We start from the raw sequence: 13,332 nt of genomic DNA, 5'->3' as shown, positions 1-13,332 counted from the left end.
GATTGCAAGATTTGTATGAAAATCGGACAAACATTCAACCGATCTAATATAAAGGAAGTAAAAACCTTTTCACCCAAAGCAAGCCATCAATTATTAATATACAAAGTACGTTTAATAGATGCGCTAGAAGGCAATGAAGTTGTACAACAACAAATACGTGGCTTTGATCGAAAGTGTTTGTAAACAGATCAGTAGTGCAGTTTCAAATTACCTTCCCAGTAGAAAAGACTTTGAAAAGATTTACATGTTATAATCGAAACAGGTGTCGCCTCATTTGTCCCAATGTTGCGTTTTTAAAATTTTGTTCCAAATAAACTTGAATTTTTATTCACCTTATTACTGTCAAGCATTATTTAATTGTGATACTATAGTAATGTTTCATAAAGTTTCTTTGTACTTATCAATTTCCGTTTTAACCCCGTTTCCTAACAGTTAGTATGGCATAAAAAGTTTTAATCAATTGAAAGTTCCGAGGAATCGAAATAGAAGGTCCCTTACTTATCTACAACAACTTTATGACTGCAAAGACAAACATTGCTCACCCAACACCTTCACTTGAACCAATAACAAGTCAATGGAAGAAAATAAACAAAAAGTTGTTATGCGTTATATCAAACGAACTTATATGTTAAACCTGTCTAAATCGGCAGTAAAAAGTCATACGCGCATTTCACACCAAAAAGGAACAATGAAGAGACATTTTATCGCTCAGACATTTGTACGAAAGGTACTATTTTTTACTTACTTAATTGGCGCCTAACCGTTTAAACGGTTATGGCTGTCCAACAAGGCGCGCCAGTCGCTCCTTCTCTCTGCCAACCGGCGCCAATTGGTCACACCAAAGGAGTTTACATCGTTTTCCAAATGGTACTTCCAACGGAGTGGGGTCCGCCCTCTACCTCTGCTTCCATAGGCGGGTTCCGACAAAAACATTTTTTTGGCCGGAGCGTCATCTTTCATTCGCATAACATGGCCTAGCCAGCGCAGCCGCTGCGTTTTAATTTGCTGGACTATGTTGATGTCTGCGTATAGCTCGTACAGCTCATCGTTTAATCTTCTTCGATACTCGCCATCGTCAACGCGGAGAGGTCCATAAATCTTTCCAAGAACTATTCTCTCTCCTAGAGCCGTTTCATCTGATGTTGTCATGGTCCATGCTTCTGCATCATATAGCAGGACGGGAACGATATGTGACTTGTAGAGTATGATTTTCGTTTGCCGAGAGAGGACTTTACTTTTCAATTGCCTAACTAGTCCAAATTAGCATTTATTGGCAAGAGTGATTCTTTGCTGGATTTCAGAGCTGATGTTGTTGCTAGTGTTGATGCTGGTTCCCAAATAAACGAAGTCTTTCGAAATTATGGCTGCCAACAGTAGCGTGGTTTCCAAGGCGCATATGCGCTGACTCTTTGCGATGACAGCAGATACTTCGTTTTGTCCTCATTCACCATCAAACCCACCTTTACCTCTTCCTTTTCCAATTTGGAGTAAGCAGAACTTACGACGCGGGTATTTGAGCCCATCATTTCAATTTCGTTATAGAATATTGTCCAGTTAAGTTCTGTAGCTTGCAAATTGTATCATTTCCTCCCGCATCAAATTTAAAACATTGGTGTTTAGGCCGATAATATCAATGTCATCAGCAAATATCAGTAATTGCACGCTTTTATAGAATATTGTTCCAGAGCGGTTAATTTCTGCAGCTAGTATAATTTTCTCCAACATCAAATTAAAGAAATCGCATGATAGGGGGAAAGGTACTATATGTGACCCAGTCTATGAAAAGGTGGCTTATGACTCAAAAAAGAAATTGCGAGAAACAGCTGTTAAAGATAAACAATGCATTTCTTCAGTGTCTTAGTAGTTTTTCTTTTGCATTGTGATAATAAACAAAGAAGTTACAGCACTTTCAATATTTATTGCAACTGTTATTTTACCTGATTATTATTATACTTAGACCTGAAACTCATGATATTTTTGGAGGAAAAATTGCACATTTCGAAATTTTGTTAGTTGACCTAATCATGTGAAAACGACTTCATAGCTTAAAAGGACATTAAACGGAAATGTGAAGCTTCTCAAGGCCAAAATAATGACATATCAATTTTAAAAATCGGACGTCAAATAATCAAGTTACAACGAAAAAACCGTTTCGGCTGTATTTCGAAGGATCAAAAAAAATTTAAAAAAATTTTTGCGAAACCCTCTCAACATAATCTTCAAATTTAGGGGCGGAAATTAGCAACTATTTTTTTTGTATGTGGGCCAACCCAGTCTACTGTCTATTTAAGACAATAAAGCTCTTCAAATTGCTTATAGTCTTTCAATTTTCTTTTTTTTTTAATTTATGAGTTTTTTCTGTCGTTTTTTCCCACACACAATAATGATTCACGTCGGCACCAGTATTGAGTTATGTTTTTTTTTCTATATTTATACTTTGGCGCGACGATCCAAAATACATAAATATCCACAATATATTTTGTTAAAATTTTTTTAGTGGGTTTGTGTTTTTAAGTAATTTAAAGTAAGTAAAAGCATTATAAATCTACACTTGGCGGAAAATATGGGTATTTAAATCTCACCGAAATGATTTATAAACTGTATATTTTTGATTTTTGAGTATTTATTTTTTAGCATTATAATTTTGTCTATGGTAAGAAACTATTTAACATTTTAATCTCTACGAGACAGTTCGCACACTTTTTGTTTTAAAATAAAAAAAAGGAGAAAACAAAGAATTGTATGAAAATTTGGCGCATCTGTGACCAATAACATTTTTATAAAATCAAAATTGTAGAAAAATAGTTGCTTAGTTAAAAAAAAATTCTTCAAAAATTGGTATATGTATCTCAAACATTTTTCAAAATACAACACCAACATAGCCTTGTATACTACCTTTATCATTAGCAGCATACTGTTGCTTATTGTTTTTTTGACATGGGATTTTTTCTGTTACTTAACATTTTCCGACTTTCGCTCACTGCGACAAACTTTCATGTATAACATTATAAACAATAAATAATATCAACAAAAATATAGTTGTAAAAGTGTAACAATTTTATTAATATTAGAATAAGGCAATTCAAATTCGACTAGCAATGCACATTATATCTCCAACTGTCAATAGAAAGCATTACAGTTTGCTGTTTTGTATGGAAAAAATATACAACTTTTTGGTAAAATATGAAATACTATACTAAATTGAGAGAAACTGCATTTGAAAAGACAAGAAAGAGGGCGATGCCGCGCCTGCTTTCAAAAAATATATATATTAGGGTGGGTTGATTTGTATGGACGAAAGTTAACCGATATCGAGCCATCGATTTTTCGATAGGATTTGGGCTCAGGAAAAAAGTTCCACTACGCATACCCAAAAAAATAATTTTTGAGCCTGCTTTTTTCAAAAAACTGTTAGCGCCAACGTTTTTAGCGGACATTTTTGGGTCGGACAGGGTATACATGAAAATTTTACAATCAAATGAAAATTTTTTTAGTACGTCATGAAAAAAAACCTTAAAAATCAAAGTCGAAAAAAGACAAAAAAAATGAAATTTCGCAGGCTCGAAAATTATTTTTTTGGGTACGCGTAGTGGAACTTTTTTCCTGAGCCCAAATCCTATCGAAAAATTGATGGCGCGATATCGGTTAATAAATCGACCCAGTCTAATATATATAGTTTAGTATCAGCGCAAAATCTTACTTATATAGCTTTTTTATGTATATACAGAGATGCAAACTAATCCAAAATCGATTTCGAAAACATTTGCAAAAAATTTCGAGCTTTGCTTTTTATATGTTAAAAATCTCAAAGACCCTTCGAAAACAAATAGTCGAAGTTCTGAGCGACTTATAACTTGTAATATTAAGGCTAAATTTTATCGGGCTACAAAACTGCAAGCTCAAAAAAATGATGAAAATTCTAAATAAATAATTCGAAATTTTCATAAAAATTTCTCGAATTTTTGCAATTTTTCAAAACGTTTTTGGTATTAGTTTGCATAGTTTCAGTTACAAAACTCATGAAAATTCTTTCTTAAAATATCGAATACAATGAAAAGAAGAATATGATTGACGAAATTTGGCACTGCTGGTTTTGTGTTCGCAACTGTAGATCTATCATATTATTAAGGGGGAATGTCCTTACACCTCATCTCTATCTGTTTAACAGTTTTTTGTTTCAACACATAGTTGTGGTCGTTGGTTTTGCTAATTTACGCCAGGAGGTTGAAAGGGTAGGATCTCAACATAATATTTTCAACGATCTTTGATTTATTTACTCAGGAATCTCGCAAGGAATAAAAATTGTCGTATATCTTTGAGAGGAATTTACAAGTTTCATTGAGTTGCGCTAATTTATGTGCTTAATTTTAGCAGTTTATCGGTATTTGTTGATAAATTATCTAATTTTTCGAAAAGTTCGATTTCGAAAAAGTTGGCATATACAAAATTTGGTAAATATATCTCCAGTTTTGCTCCAGTTATTATATTTATGCATGGGCGGAGAAAATCTGTACTACATTCATATTATTGATAAACGCACTCTATATCGATTTCGATTCCTAAATACCTATATGACACTGCGTACAAATACAGCTGAGTATAAACAGTGTTGTAAAATTTAGACACTTATAAATGCTTAAATGTTACTCATACGCCATGGCACATCGAAATTTCGTTTATAGCTAATAAATACAAAAATTAGTCACATTTCTTACCTACCTTTTTTATAGAAAATAGAAAAAATTCTGCAAAAATTTGCCTGAAAACAGTGCCTTTTTGTTTTTTTTTTTAAATATAAACACGAAACTTTCGTCAACTACAGCAATATTTACTTAGATATTTCAAGGTTTTCCTGACAATTTTTTGGCACCATACTTTTATTCACAATATTTTACTGATTGTTATCAATACATAATTCATGTATGTATATGTATAAATATGTGTTTGTATGTAATTAAGTTTTAAAATAATTTTACTCACCGCTACGCATTCACATTTGATACAGTACATAACACCAAAAGGCGGTCCAAGATCCGCAAACCAAGTAGAACCGATTTCTCGTACTGTTTTGCCAAATTGACATTCCGAAACTGTAATGAAAAGAATAATAAAAAATTTGTTTAAGAAAATAATCTAATATAATAATAAATCTGGTAATATAATCTGCTAATAAGGATTGTTCATTGAAAGGATTGATTGATTATTGAAATTGTTTTATCAACACATCTCCAATTACGCAATCGATTAGTGACTTTATCATTTATCAAAAAAAAAAAAAACTTTTGAAATTCTTCAACTACCAATTAAGCAATTAATTCTAATTTTATATTAATCAAAATGGTAATAAGTTCAATAACGATAAACGAGAACAATACATCTTTTAATTGAATTAAATTTAATTGCACTGTCATTGCCTCAAATAAGCCCGTTCACCATTAAGAAAATTTGCTACAGCGTAGGTCAATAAAATTTATTGGTTAAATAAAGTGAGTAACCATTTTGGAGTAAGTAATTAATTCAACTAATTTATTTGGTCAATTAATCGACTAATTATAATTTCGGATTGTTTGATTAATTTTAATAAATGAGAAAGAGTTAACTGAGCAATTGATTATTTTCAATTTTGATTAATCAATTATTTATACAAATCATTATTCAGCTATCTCGATTAGTTTAATTATTGTAGTTTAGGTTCCTTATTGGAAACACACAAACTTTATTTAAAATTTAAAATAAAGAGAAGAATTGAAGTTCTCTGTGAAAAATGTATAAATAAATTAAAAATTTCAAGTAGTATATGCTATTGAAAGGAAGTCGAAAACTTGAACCTGTTGAACGAGGTTATTATCGTAATTTAGTACCAGCTTACAGCTATTATTTTTTAATAAAATTTTTTTAAGTTTTGAAAAATCAATAGACCTAGATAAAGTGTGAAAAAATTGCTTGTCAAATTAAACTCTAGATAAATTGCACAAAAAAAAAAAAAAAAAATTAAAAAGCTAAACCAAAAAATTTTGTATACCCAATTTACTAGCACCAATAAAGCTGAGAAAAATAGCCAAAAAAAGGTTAAAATAAATCGCATATCTATGCGCACATCAAATTTACTCTTAAGCTCGCCAGTGAGCAGCAACCAATTTCAATTTAAGCCAATAAGCCGCAATTAACCTAAATCTTAACAATGCACGAGACATCGTGGCGCATAGATCTACACAAATTGCCTACCAAGGCTGAGTTAGTGCGTCATTGGTCACTCATATTAACAAGCGTAGTTTTTTCCGATTTTTTTTTGAGTTTTCTAGTTATCAATTTTTTAGCATACGAATACATTTTTATTTTATTTATTTATTTTTATTCTGCGCTGCTGAACTTGTTGCTCAAAGTTAATTGCTCCCTTTACTTTGTCGCCAAAATTGCTTTCTTAGTGATAGTTTACGTGTTATTATTATGTAGTACAGCAACGCTTTTTTTGTTTTTTTGGTAAATTTGTATTTCTTTTTTTAGTGCTTATAGTAGGTTAGTTCTTTCAAACTTTTGTTTTTACCGATTTTTTTCGTTTGCTTTTAGTCTAGCTTCGTTGCTTACTAATTATACAATTCTTCGTCAATACAAATGAATTGTTGAAAATTGCTGGCGCCAGTCAATCAATATAAAATTGTCATTATTGATTTTACTTAATGACGATGACGCTTATGATGTAAGTGATGATAATTTGTCTATGCGCTAGCGTTTTGTGGCCTATTGTACGATTTTTCTTTTTTTTTCATAAAAAGCAAATGCAGTTGATGTACGCTTCCCCGTTCCCTGCTCCACGCTTCTACTTTAATATATATATTTTTTTAATTTTCGCAAAATTTTGTTTTCTAAAATTTCAATTGAATTCTTAATTTCATTTAATTCACTTTGATATTCAATTCAGTTCAATTCAATTTGGCACAATTCGACATCCTCTCGGTGCCGCAATGCCTTTGTATGTACCTTCAACGCTTAAACAAATCAGCCAGCCAATCAGCGTATCATCATCAATGCCATACATCGTTTGCCGTTATCTGCTTTATAGGACTGATTCAACCTGAAATCTTTTATTGAATGTACTTTATAGTGCATTTCATACACATAGCATAAACCAACTTAGGATTGACATATTTTGAAATCTATGCAAACATTTTGTAATTACATTTGGGGTTTTACAGTCCAGTGATGTTTGGTCTGTTAATTTTACCAGCTGGTAAAGAAATCAATGTCATGATCTTTGTCGAGAGTTGGACCGCCTTAAAAACCTTAGGATCGCACGTGAAAAGGGTATCGCGTGGAGGCGCTGTTGAGCCTAGCTATGTGACGCCTAAATGTCTCCATTTGCTGCAGATGAGATGGCGAAGAAAGACTTGAAAATGGATATAAACGAGACGAACAGCTCGGTACGAGAAAAATCCAGGAATATGAAACTAGGGGCAATGGACTCGCGGGGGACAAATCGCATTGATTGTGCGGTCCCAAGGTCCTTATGACCATGTTTTGGATAGGAAAGACACTAGTTTTCTTCTCAAGCTTAAGAAATCTGCAATGCAAGTAGTTATGGGTGTCATCACAATCTAACAAGCTTGCTCTGCAGAAGCTGTCAAGAAGAATAGGAAGAGGAGTCGATTTATCACTTTCTGTGCCGATGTCCAGAACTGCAAACGAGACGATTTCGACTTCTCAGAGCACTGTTTTTCGACAGTCTGACAGAGTTTGGGAACGTGGATCCTTCACTCCTATTTGGATTCATCAGAGAAGGCAAGTTGTCCGTTGAAGACTGCTAGGAAGTAGCCTGGTTGGACGAATGTGCCGCCACGCAACAAGCACTGAAATGTCTCCGTATGAAAGTGCTCTCTTAGAATTACCTTAATCTAACCTAACCACTTAAAATGTTTTTTGCATTAAAAATGCTTTTTGGCCGTTGTCATTAAAACGAGCTTGAAACGTCCCTTGTATTGTTGAAGATTTGGTCAAATATGAATTTAGGTAAAATTATGGTATTTTGAATGTAATGAAATTTTATACTCTACTTTAAGGATAAATAGAGGTAGCCATAATTTAACGATTTAAAAATCCATATCTTCGATTTTATGGTTTAAAATATGTGTTCCAAATTTTTTTAAATCAAAAGCTTTTGATTTAAATCCATTGGTAAAACTTAGTTTGACGAGATTAGATACATAATATTTGTATCATGTGATATCATATCTTGTGATCAAATGCAATATGATACGATATCATTAGATACCAACGCATGTGATATTATACTATGTGATGCCATATAACATGATAATATAACATTTTATATATCAACTGTTGTTTGAGGGGTGATGTGATATACTGGTGTACTGATATTTTTGTTTGTTACAGTAAAGTAGGTAAGACTTATTTTCGCTCATATAGGAAGATGCACAATGTCATATGGCACCTTCCAATTCACTGCATAATCAAACAATCATATCATATAATAACTTGTCTCTAATGCGTTTTAAAGTATTTTGCATCGTCAAGGATGAATAGAGGTAGCTAAAATTAAATAGTCGAAAACTCCATACATCGAAGATTTCTATGCGAAAAATTTTAAAATTGAAGCAAAAATATTTAAATATTCAAAAAATTAAAAGTCTGGTTGTGTTGTATTTATGAACAGCAATTTGGTTTATTTCTCGTTTTTTTAATTTTAATTTTTAATTGCTTTTTTTTTAAAAATTTATTATTTTTTTTAAATTTATCTTTATGCCATAAACCCCATTTACACACATAAATTAATGGAAAGCAGTGCACCAGACAAAACCACGCACATACATATGTATCTACATAAATTAATGTATATTAAAAATATTTCAATTTTAACTCAAGAAATTTACTTTTTCTGTGTATTTTAAAACATTTGCACAAAATTCAACAAAAATAGCAAAATAAAAAAATTATCTATTTTTAAAAGCCGTGTCAGACGCTGAAAAAAGCACGTAAAAAGAGAATTTTCAAAGAAAACAAAGTGCATAAAATTTCAACATTTTGTTCAGGGTCCAGCGGAAAGGACAAACACAATAAAAAATTTGAATTAAGCCATTCTCTTTTAGTACGTGAAAAAGTATATACAGATATACTAATCACTTAGAAATCCAATTTTTTTAAGTTTATTCATTTTATCAAAGATAAAAAAATACTTGTCTCACCCATCAAAAGCTAACAGTTTTTCTTTTTAAAACCTAAATGTTAGGTTAAAGTACAAATTGAATCTAGTTTTCTCATTGAAACTCATTATTTGGAAGACTTATTTTGTTTTGTTGATTTTCCGAGAGAGTGGATAAATGATGTATATTGGAACGAGTTTCCGTCATCCCTTGTCAAATTTGGTTTCGAGAAAAAACGGTTTCGGCGTTGTACCATCATTAGTGCCGATTTTCGAGAATGATAATCGCTCCAATATACATATTTTAAAAGGTTTTTATTGTTTGTTTGAAATTGGAAAGTGAAGTCATGTGTAACATAGGCGGGTGATTTTGTAGTTCCACCCGCCACTCTTACAAAATGGTAATTTGCTTGTGTAAATTACACACCTAAGTTTTATATTTCATCACTTTCGTATCAAGCAAATATTCAGCTTTAAGTGATAAAATTTGAAAACTTCTTATATTACTAAGTTGAATGAGACTACACGATATTTGAGATAAAGTCGAGTGATCCCACCTGTCACTTTATTTCTTCATTCAAATAAAAAAATAAAACAAAAAAACTCTTGTCGCCGAGCACTGCTTATAATATGCCATAATTTGAAATTAGTAGCTGTGGAAACAATAAAAAATTACAATACTGTATATGTGCACTTTACGCAAACTTACACAAGAATCAATCCATATAAAATTCAAGTCACCAAGTTATATGGAAAATTACTAAAACTGCTTTGTTTGGTTTCCCACATAATTTTTATTTATCTTACTGTACATATTAGCGCTGTTAGTAGTGGCAAAACTATGTCGATATATTTCATTAATGCATAGAAATATGTATCGGAATTTCACAAAACTAATATCATTAGCAAATGTTTAAAAAAATTTCAAGCATATTGGTACAATTAACAAAATATACAACATAATTTTATGCGATATTTCAATTGAGCAAAGCTAAACATCGATATGTTTTATGTATCGATGTTTTCTGACATCTCTATAAATGTGCTGTAACTGCTTCGGATTTGCATACATACAAAATATGGAAACCAATCAAAAAATAAAAAAAAAAAAAATTACGAATAGCCAGCAGTAAAAAATTTCGAAAATATATCGTACGTTGCACTGACGGCGATCATACACCGAAAAAATCAAGCTAGCAAAATCAACAACTCAGGTTTGTTGTTTTTGAATTAACAGACATTCAGTAATATTGATCGCATTATGGTTAATTCAACCGAGTTTCATTGTCTAGAAGAAAAACTGTTGGACTCAAAATAACAACATTTCTGTAAAAATTACCGATTTTTAATCAGTCTGACTGATTTTTCTGTTAAAAGAACTGATTTCATTGGTTATTTCAACAGCGAACAACTGCCAATATTACACAAATGCATCAGCTAATTTTAAAGAGAAACTTATGCTCACGGCGCTCATTACTTTGTTCATATGATCATGTTGCCACAAAAATATCTGTCATATCTAATGTGTAAAGAAATCTGTTATTGTAAAGGTTTTCATTTGTGATCTTAGGGTGGCATTAATAATTGACAGTTAACAGAACAGAGCTAGGCGGCCACCATGGTGTGATGGTACCGTGCTTCGCCTATAAGGTCTAAAAAAGCAACATCAAATCGTTAGAAAAAGGGTTTTTAATTAGAAAAAAAATATCCAACGGGGTTGGTCTGCAAATAAGTAATTTAATTTGTGATGTATATTGGAACGATTTTCCGTCATCCCTTGTCAAATTTGGTTTTGAGACAAACCGGTTTCGGCGTTGTGCCATCATCAGTGTCGATTTTCGTTCTGATCTGTTGTTGTCATTTGTCCTGTATTTATAGTTCGTAGGTATATGAGCAGGTATTGTCAAATTGATGCTTGTGTATATTTATTTATGTGTATGTGCTGTGTGTTCGTTCAGAACCGAGGATGGTTTACTAATCGATTTGTGTGGCTGACTGGGGTAGGTAGAAATCTGTGATTTTAGTCGTTTGACCTTCTTTGTCGGTTTTTTGTTTTGGTGTGTTAATTGCTTTGTGTTTATTTGTTGTTGTGTGTTTGTCTGTTGTACCTGTGTGATTAAGTTGTTTCCTGTAAACAAGCTTTAAAGGCTCGAATATTGTGTCAGAAATTGTGTTTATCTGTTCGTTTATTATTCTACCGTCGAATGTTTTCTGTTTGTAGATTTCCATGTTTTCGAGTACGTTGAGACGTCGGCCCTTTTCTTGTATGTGAAGAACCCTAACTGTTTTATTGATATTTGTTGGGGAACATTCATTCTCGACCATGTGATTCGCGAAGTTAGACTCGGGTATAATGTTTGGATTCCGTATTTTTTTGTTGTAATCTCTAATATGTTCTCTGAATCTCGTTCTTATTTGCCGTCCTGTTTGTCCTATGTAACTATGCTGGCATCCGCAGGTAAGCTTGTATACGCCGTGGCTGCTAAACGGATCCTCTGAGTTAATGTTAGTTCTTAGTTTTCGCCCTAGATTGTTCGATGTTTTGAATGCTGTGTTAATGTTGTATTTTTTAAGGAAGTTTGCCAATTTATATGTTGCTTTTCCAGTATATGTCATAGTCGTCCAGCTATTATTTTCCTTTTCATTATTTCTTTTTGGTTCTCCCTTTGTCCTTCTGAGCTTATCTACTAGTGCTTTTTTATATCCGTTGCTTGCAGCGATATTATATATGACCTCAAGTTCTCTCTTATATGCCTCTTGTGTAAGAGGTGTTCTTTCAAGTCTATGTACCAAGTGCCTTAATGCTGCATTTTTATGATGTTGAGGGTGATTTGAGGTATTGTGTATTATTGTGTCGGTGGCCGTTGACTTTCTATATATGTCATAGTTAAATCTTTTGGCTTCTTTATCAATATTTATCGTGAGGTCTAGATAGTTGATTCCTCCGCCTTTTTCGGTTTCCATTGTAAATTTTATATTGCCGTGCTGTTTGTTGAGGTACTCCAGTACGAGCTCTTCGTTATTAGTAGTTAAAACGCATATTATGTCATCCACGTATCTAGCATAAAATGACACGCCTAATTTGGACTTCAGCTCCTGTATGTACTTTTCTTCCAGATTTTGCATGAACACTTCCATAAGAATTGCTGATGTGGGGCTTCCCATTCCAAGACCGTTTGTTTGTCTATATATTTTATTGTTGAATTTAAAATAGTTTTGACGTAAAGTGGTTCTTAGCGTATTTGTGATTTGCATACTTTTCACTTTGTTTTTTGTGTTATGAACTATTGTTGAGCTAACTATGTCCAAAGTCTCCGATAGTGGTATAGATGGGTATAAATCTTTTATATCAAAAGATACCAATTTGCTGTTTCTTGTTAGCTCTACGGTCTCGAGTCTCTCTATTAGTTCTGTTGTGTTAGCTATTGCATATTCGTTCCTTAGCTCCAGAGTATCTATCAATATCGTTTTTAAATATTTGGACAGTTTGTAACATGGTGCCGATTTAAAATTAATGATGGGCCTCATTGGCGTGGCCGGCTTGTGGATTTTTGGTAGCGCAACCAGTGGAGGAGCCGAAGGGTTCATTTGGACCAATCTATATGCCATGTTAGAATCTACTATATTTGTTGCATTTTTTATAGCAACTTTGATTTGTTTTTGGTATTCATCTGTGGGATCCTCTCTCATTCTACGACATTTCATTTCCTCTATGAGATCTTCGGTTTTGGATATATATTGCTCTTTTTCGATTAGCACAGTGGTATTTCCTTTGTCCGCTTTCGTTGTGACAATATTGTTTTTCCTTAGTTTATGCCGTAGATTCTTTATTGTTTTCTCCTCTGTATTCGGTTTTTGTCCTTCCTGTGCTTTCACCTCCTTTTTTATGATTTCCCTGCACATGTGTCTTGCGTGCTCCTGTTCTTCCTGTGGTATCAATGATATTGCGATCTCCGCATCTACAATCGCTTGCTCCGTTTTTCTTACTGTATTCTGGTCCATGATATTGTGCTTCAGGCCCTTTTCGAGAAGTTGTGCCTCTTCCTTGGTAATGGCGACTGTTGTGAGGTTAACGAACTTGTCATGAAACTGGTGAGTGTTTTGGTTTTGGTTACCCTCTCGTCGTCCTGCCAGCTTGTCCAATTTTCGGTTCAGCGACCTGTATTTTTGTTGTAGTT

General features: G+C 32.9%; 2 protein-coding genes across 9 annotated transcripts in view; one reads left to right on the top strand and one right to left on the bottom strand.

The window, feature by feature from the left end:
• Positions 1-13,332, bottom strand: part of sog (short gastrulation) — a 294,848-nt gene that overhangs the window by 71,259 nt on the left and 210,257 nt on the right. For all 8 annotated transcript variants that reach the window (XM_067783886.1, XM_067783881.1, XM_067783880.1 and 5 more), the window contains one exon: positions 4,981-5,090. In XM_067783886.1, the coding sequence (XP_067639987.1) occupies positions 4,981-5,090 (110 nt within the window). The remainder of the gene's footprint in view (positions 1-4,980; positions 5,091-13,332) is intronic.
• LOC137250675 (uncharacterized) overlaps positions 1-13,332 on the top strand; it is a 320,882-nt gene that overhangs the window by 172,861 nt on the left and 134,689 nt on the right. The gene's annotated exons all lie outside the window — the stretch shown is intronic.

The sequence above is a fragment of the Eurosta solidaginis genome, chromosome 4 (assembly GCF_040869045.1).
Source record: "Eurosta solidaginis isolate ZX-2024a chromosome 4, ASM4086904v1, whole genome shotgun sequence".
Taxonomy (NCBI): Eukaryota; Metazoa; Arthropoda; class Insecta; order Diptera; family Tephritidae; genus Eurosta; species Eurosta solidaginis.
This window is presented reverse-complemented; position numbering and strand designations above follow the sequence as displayed.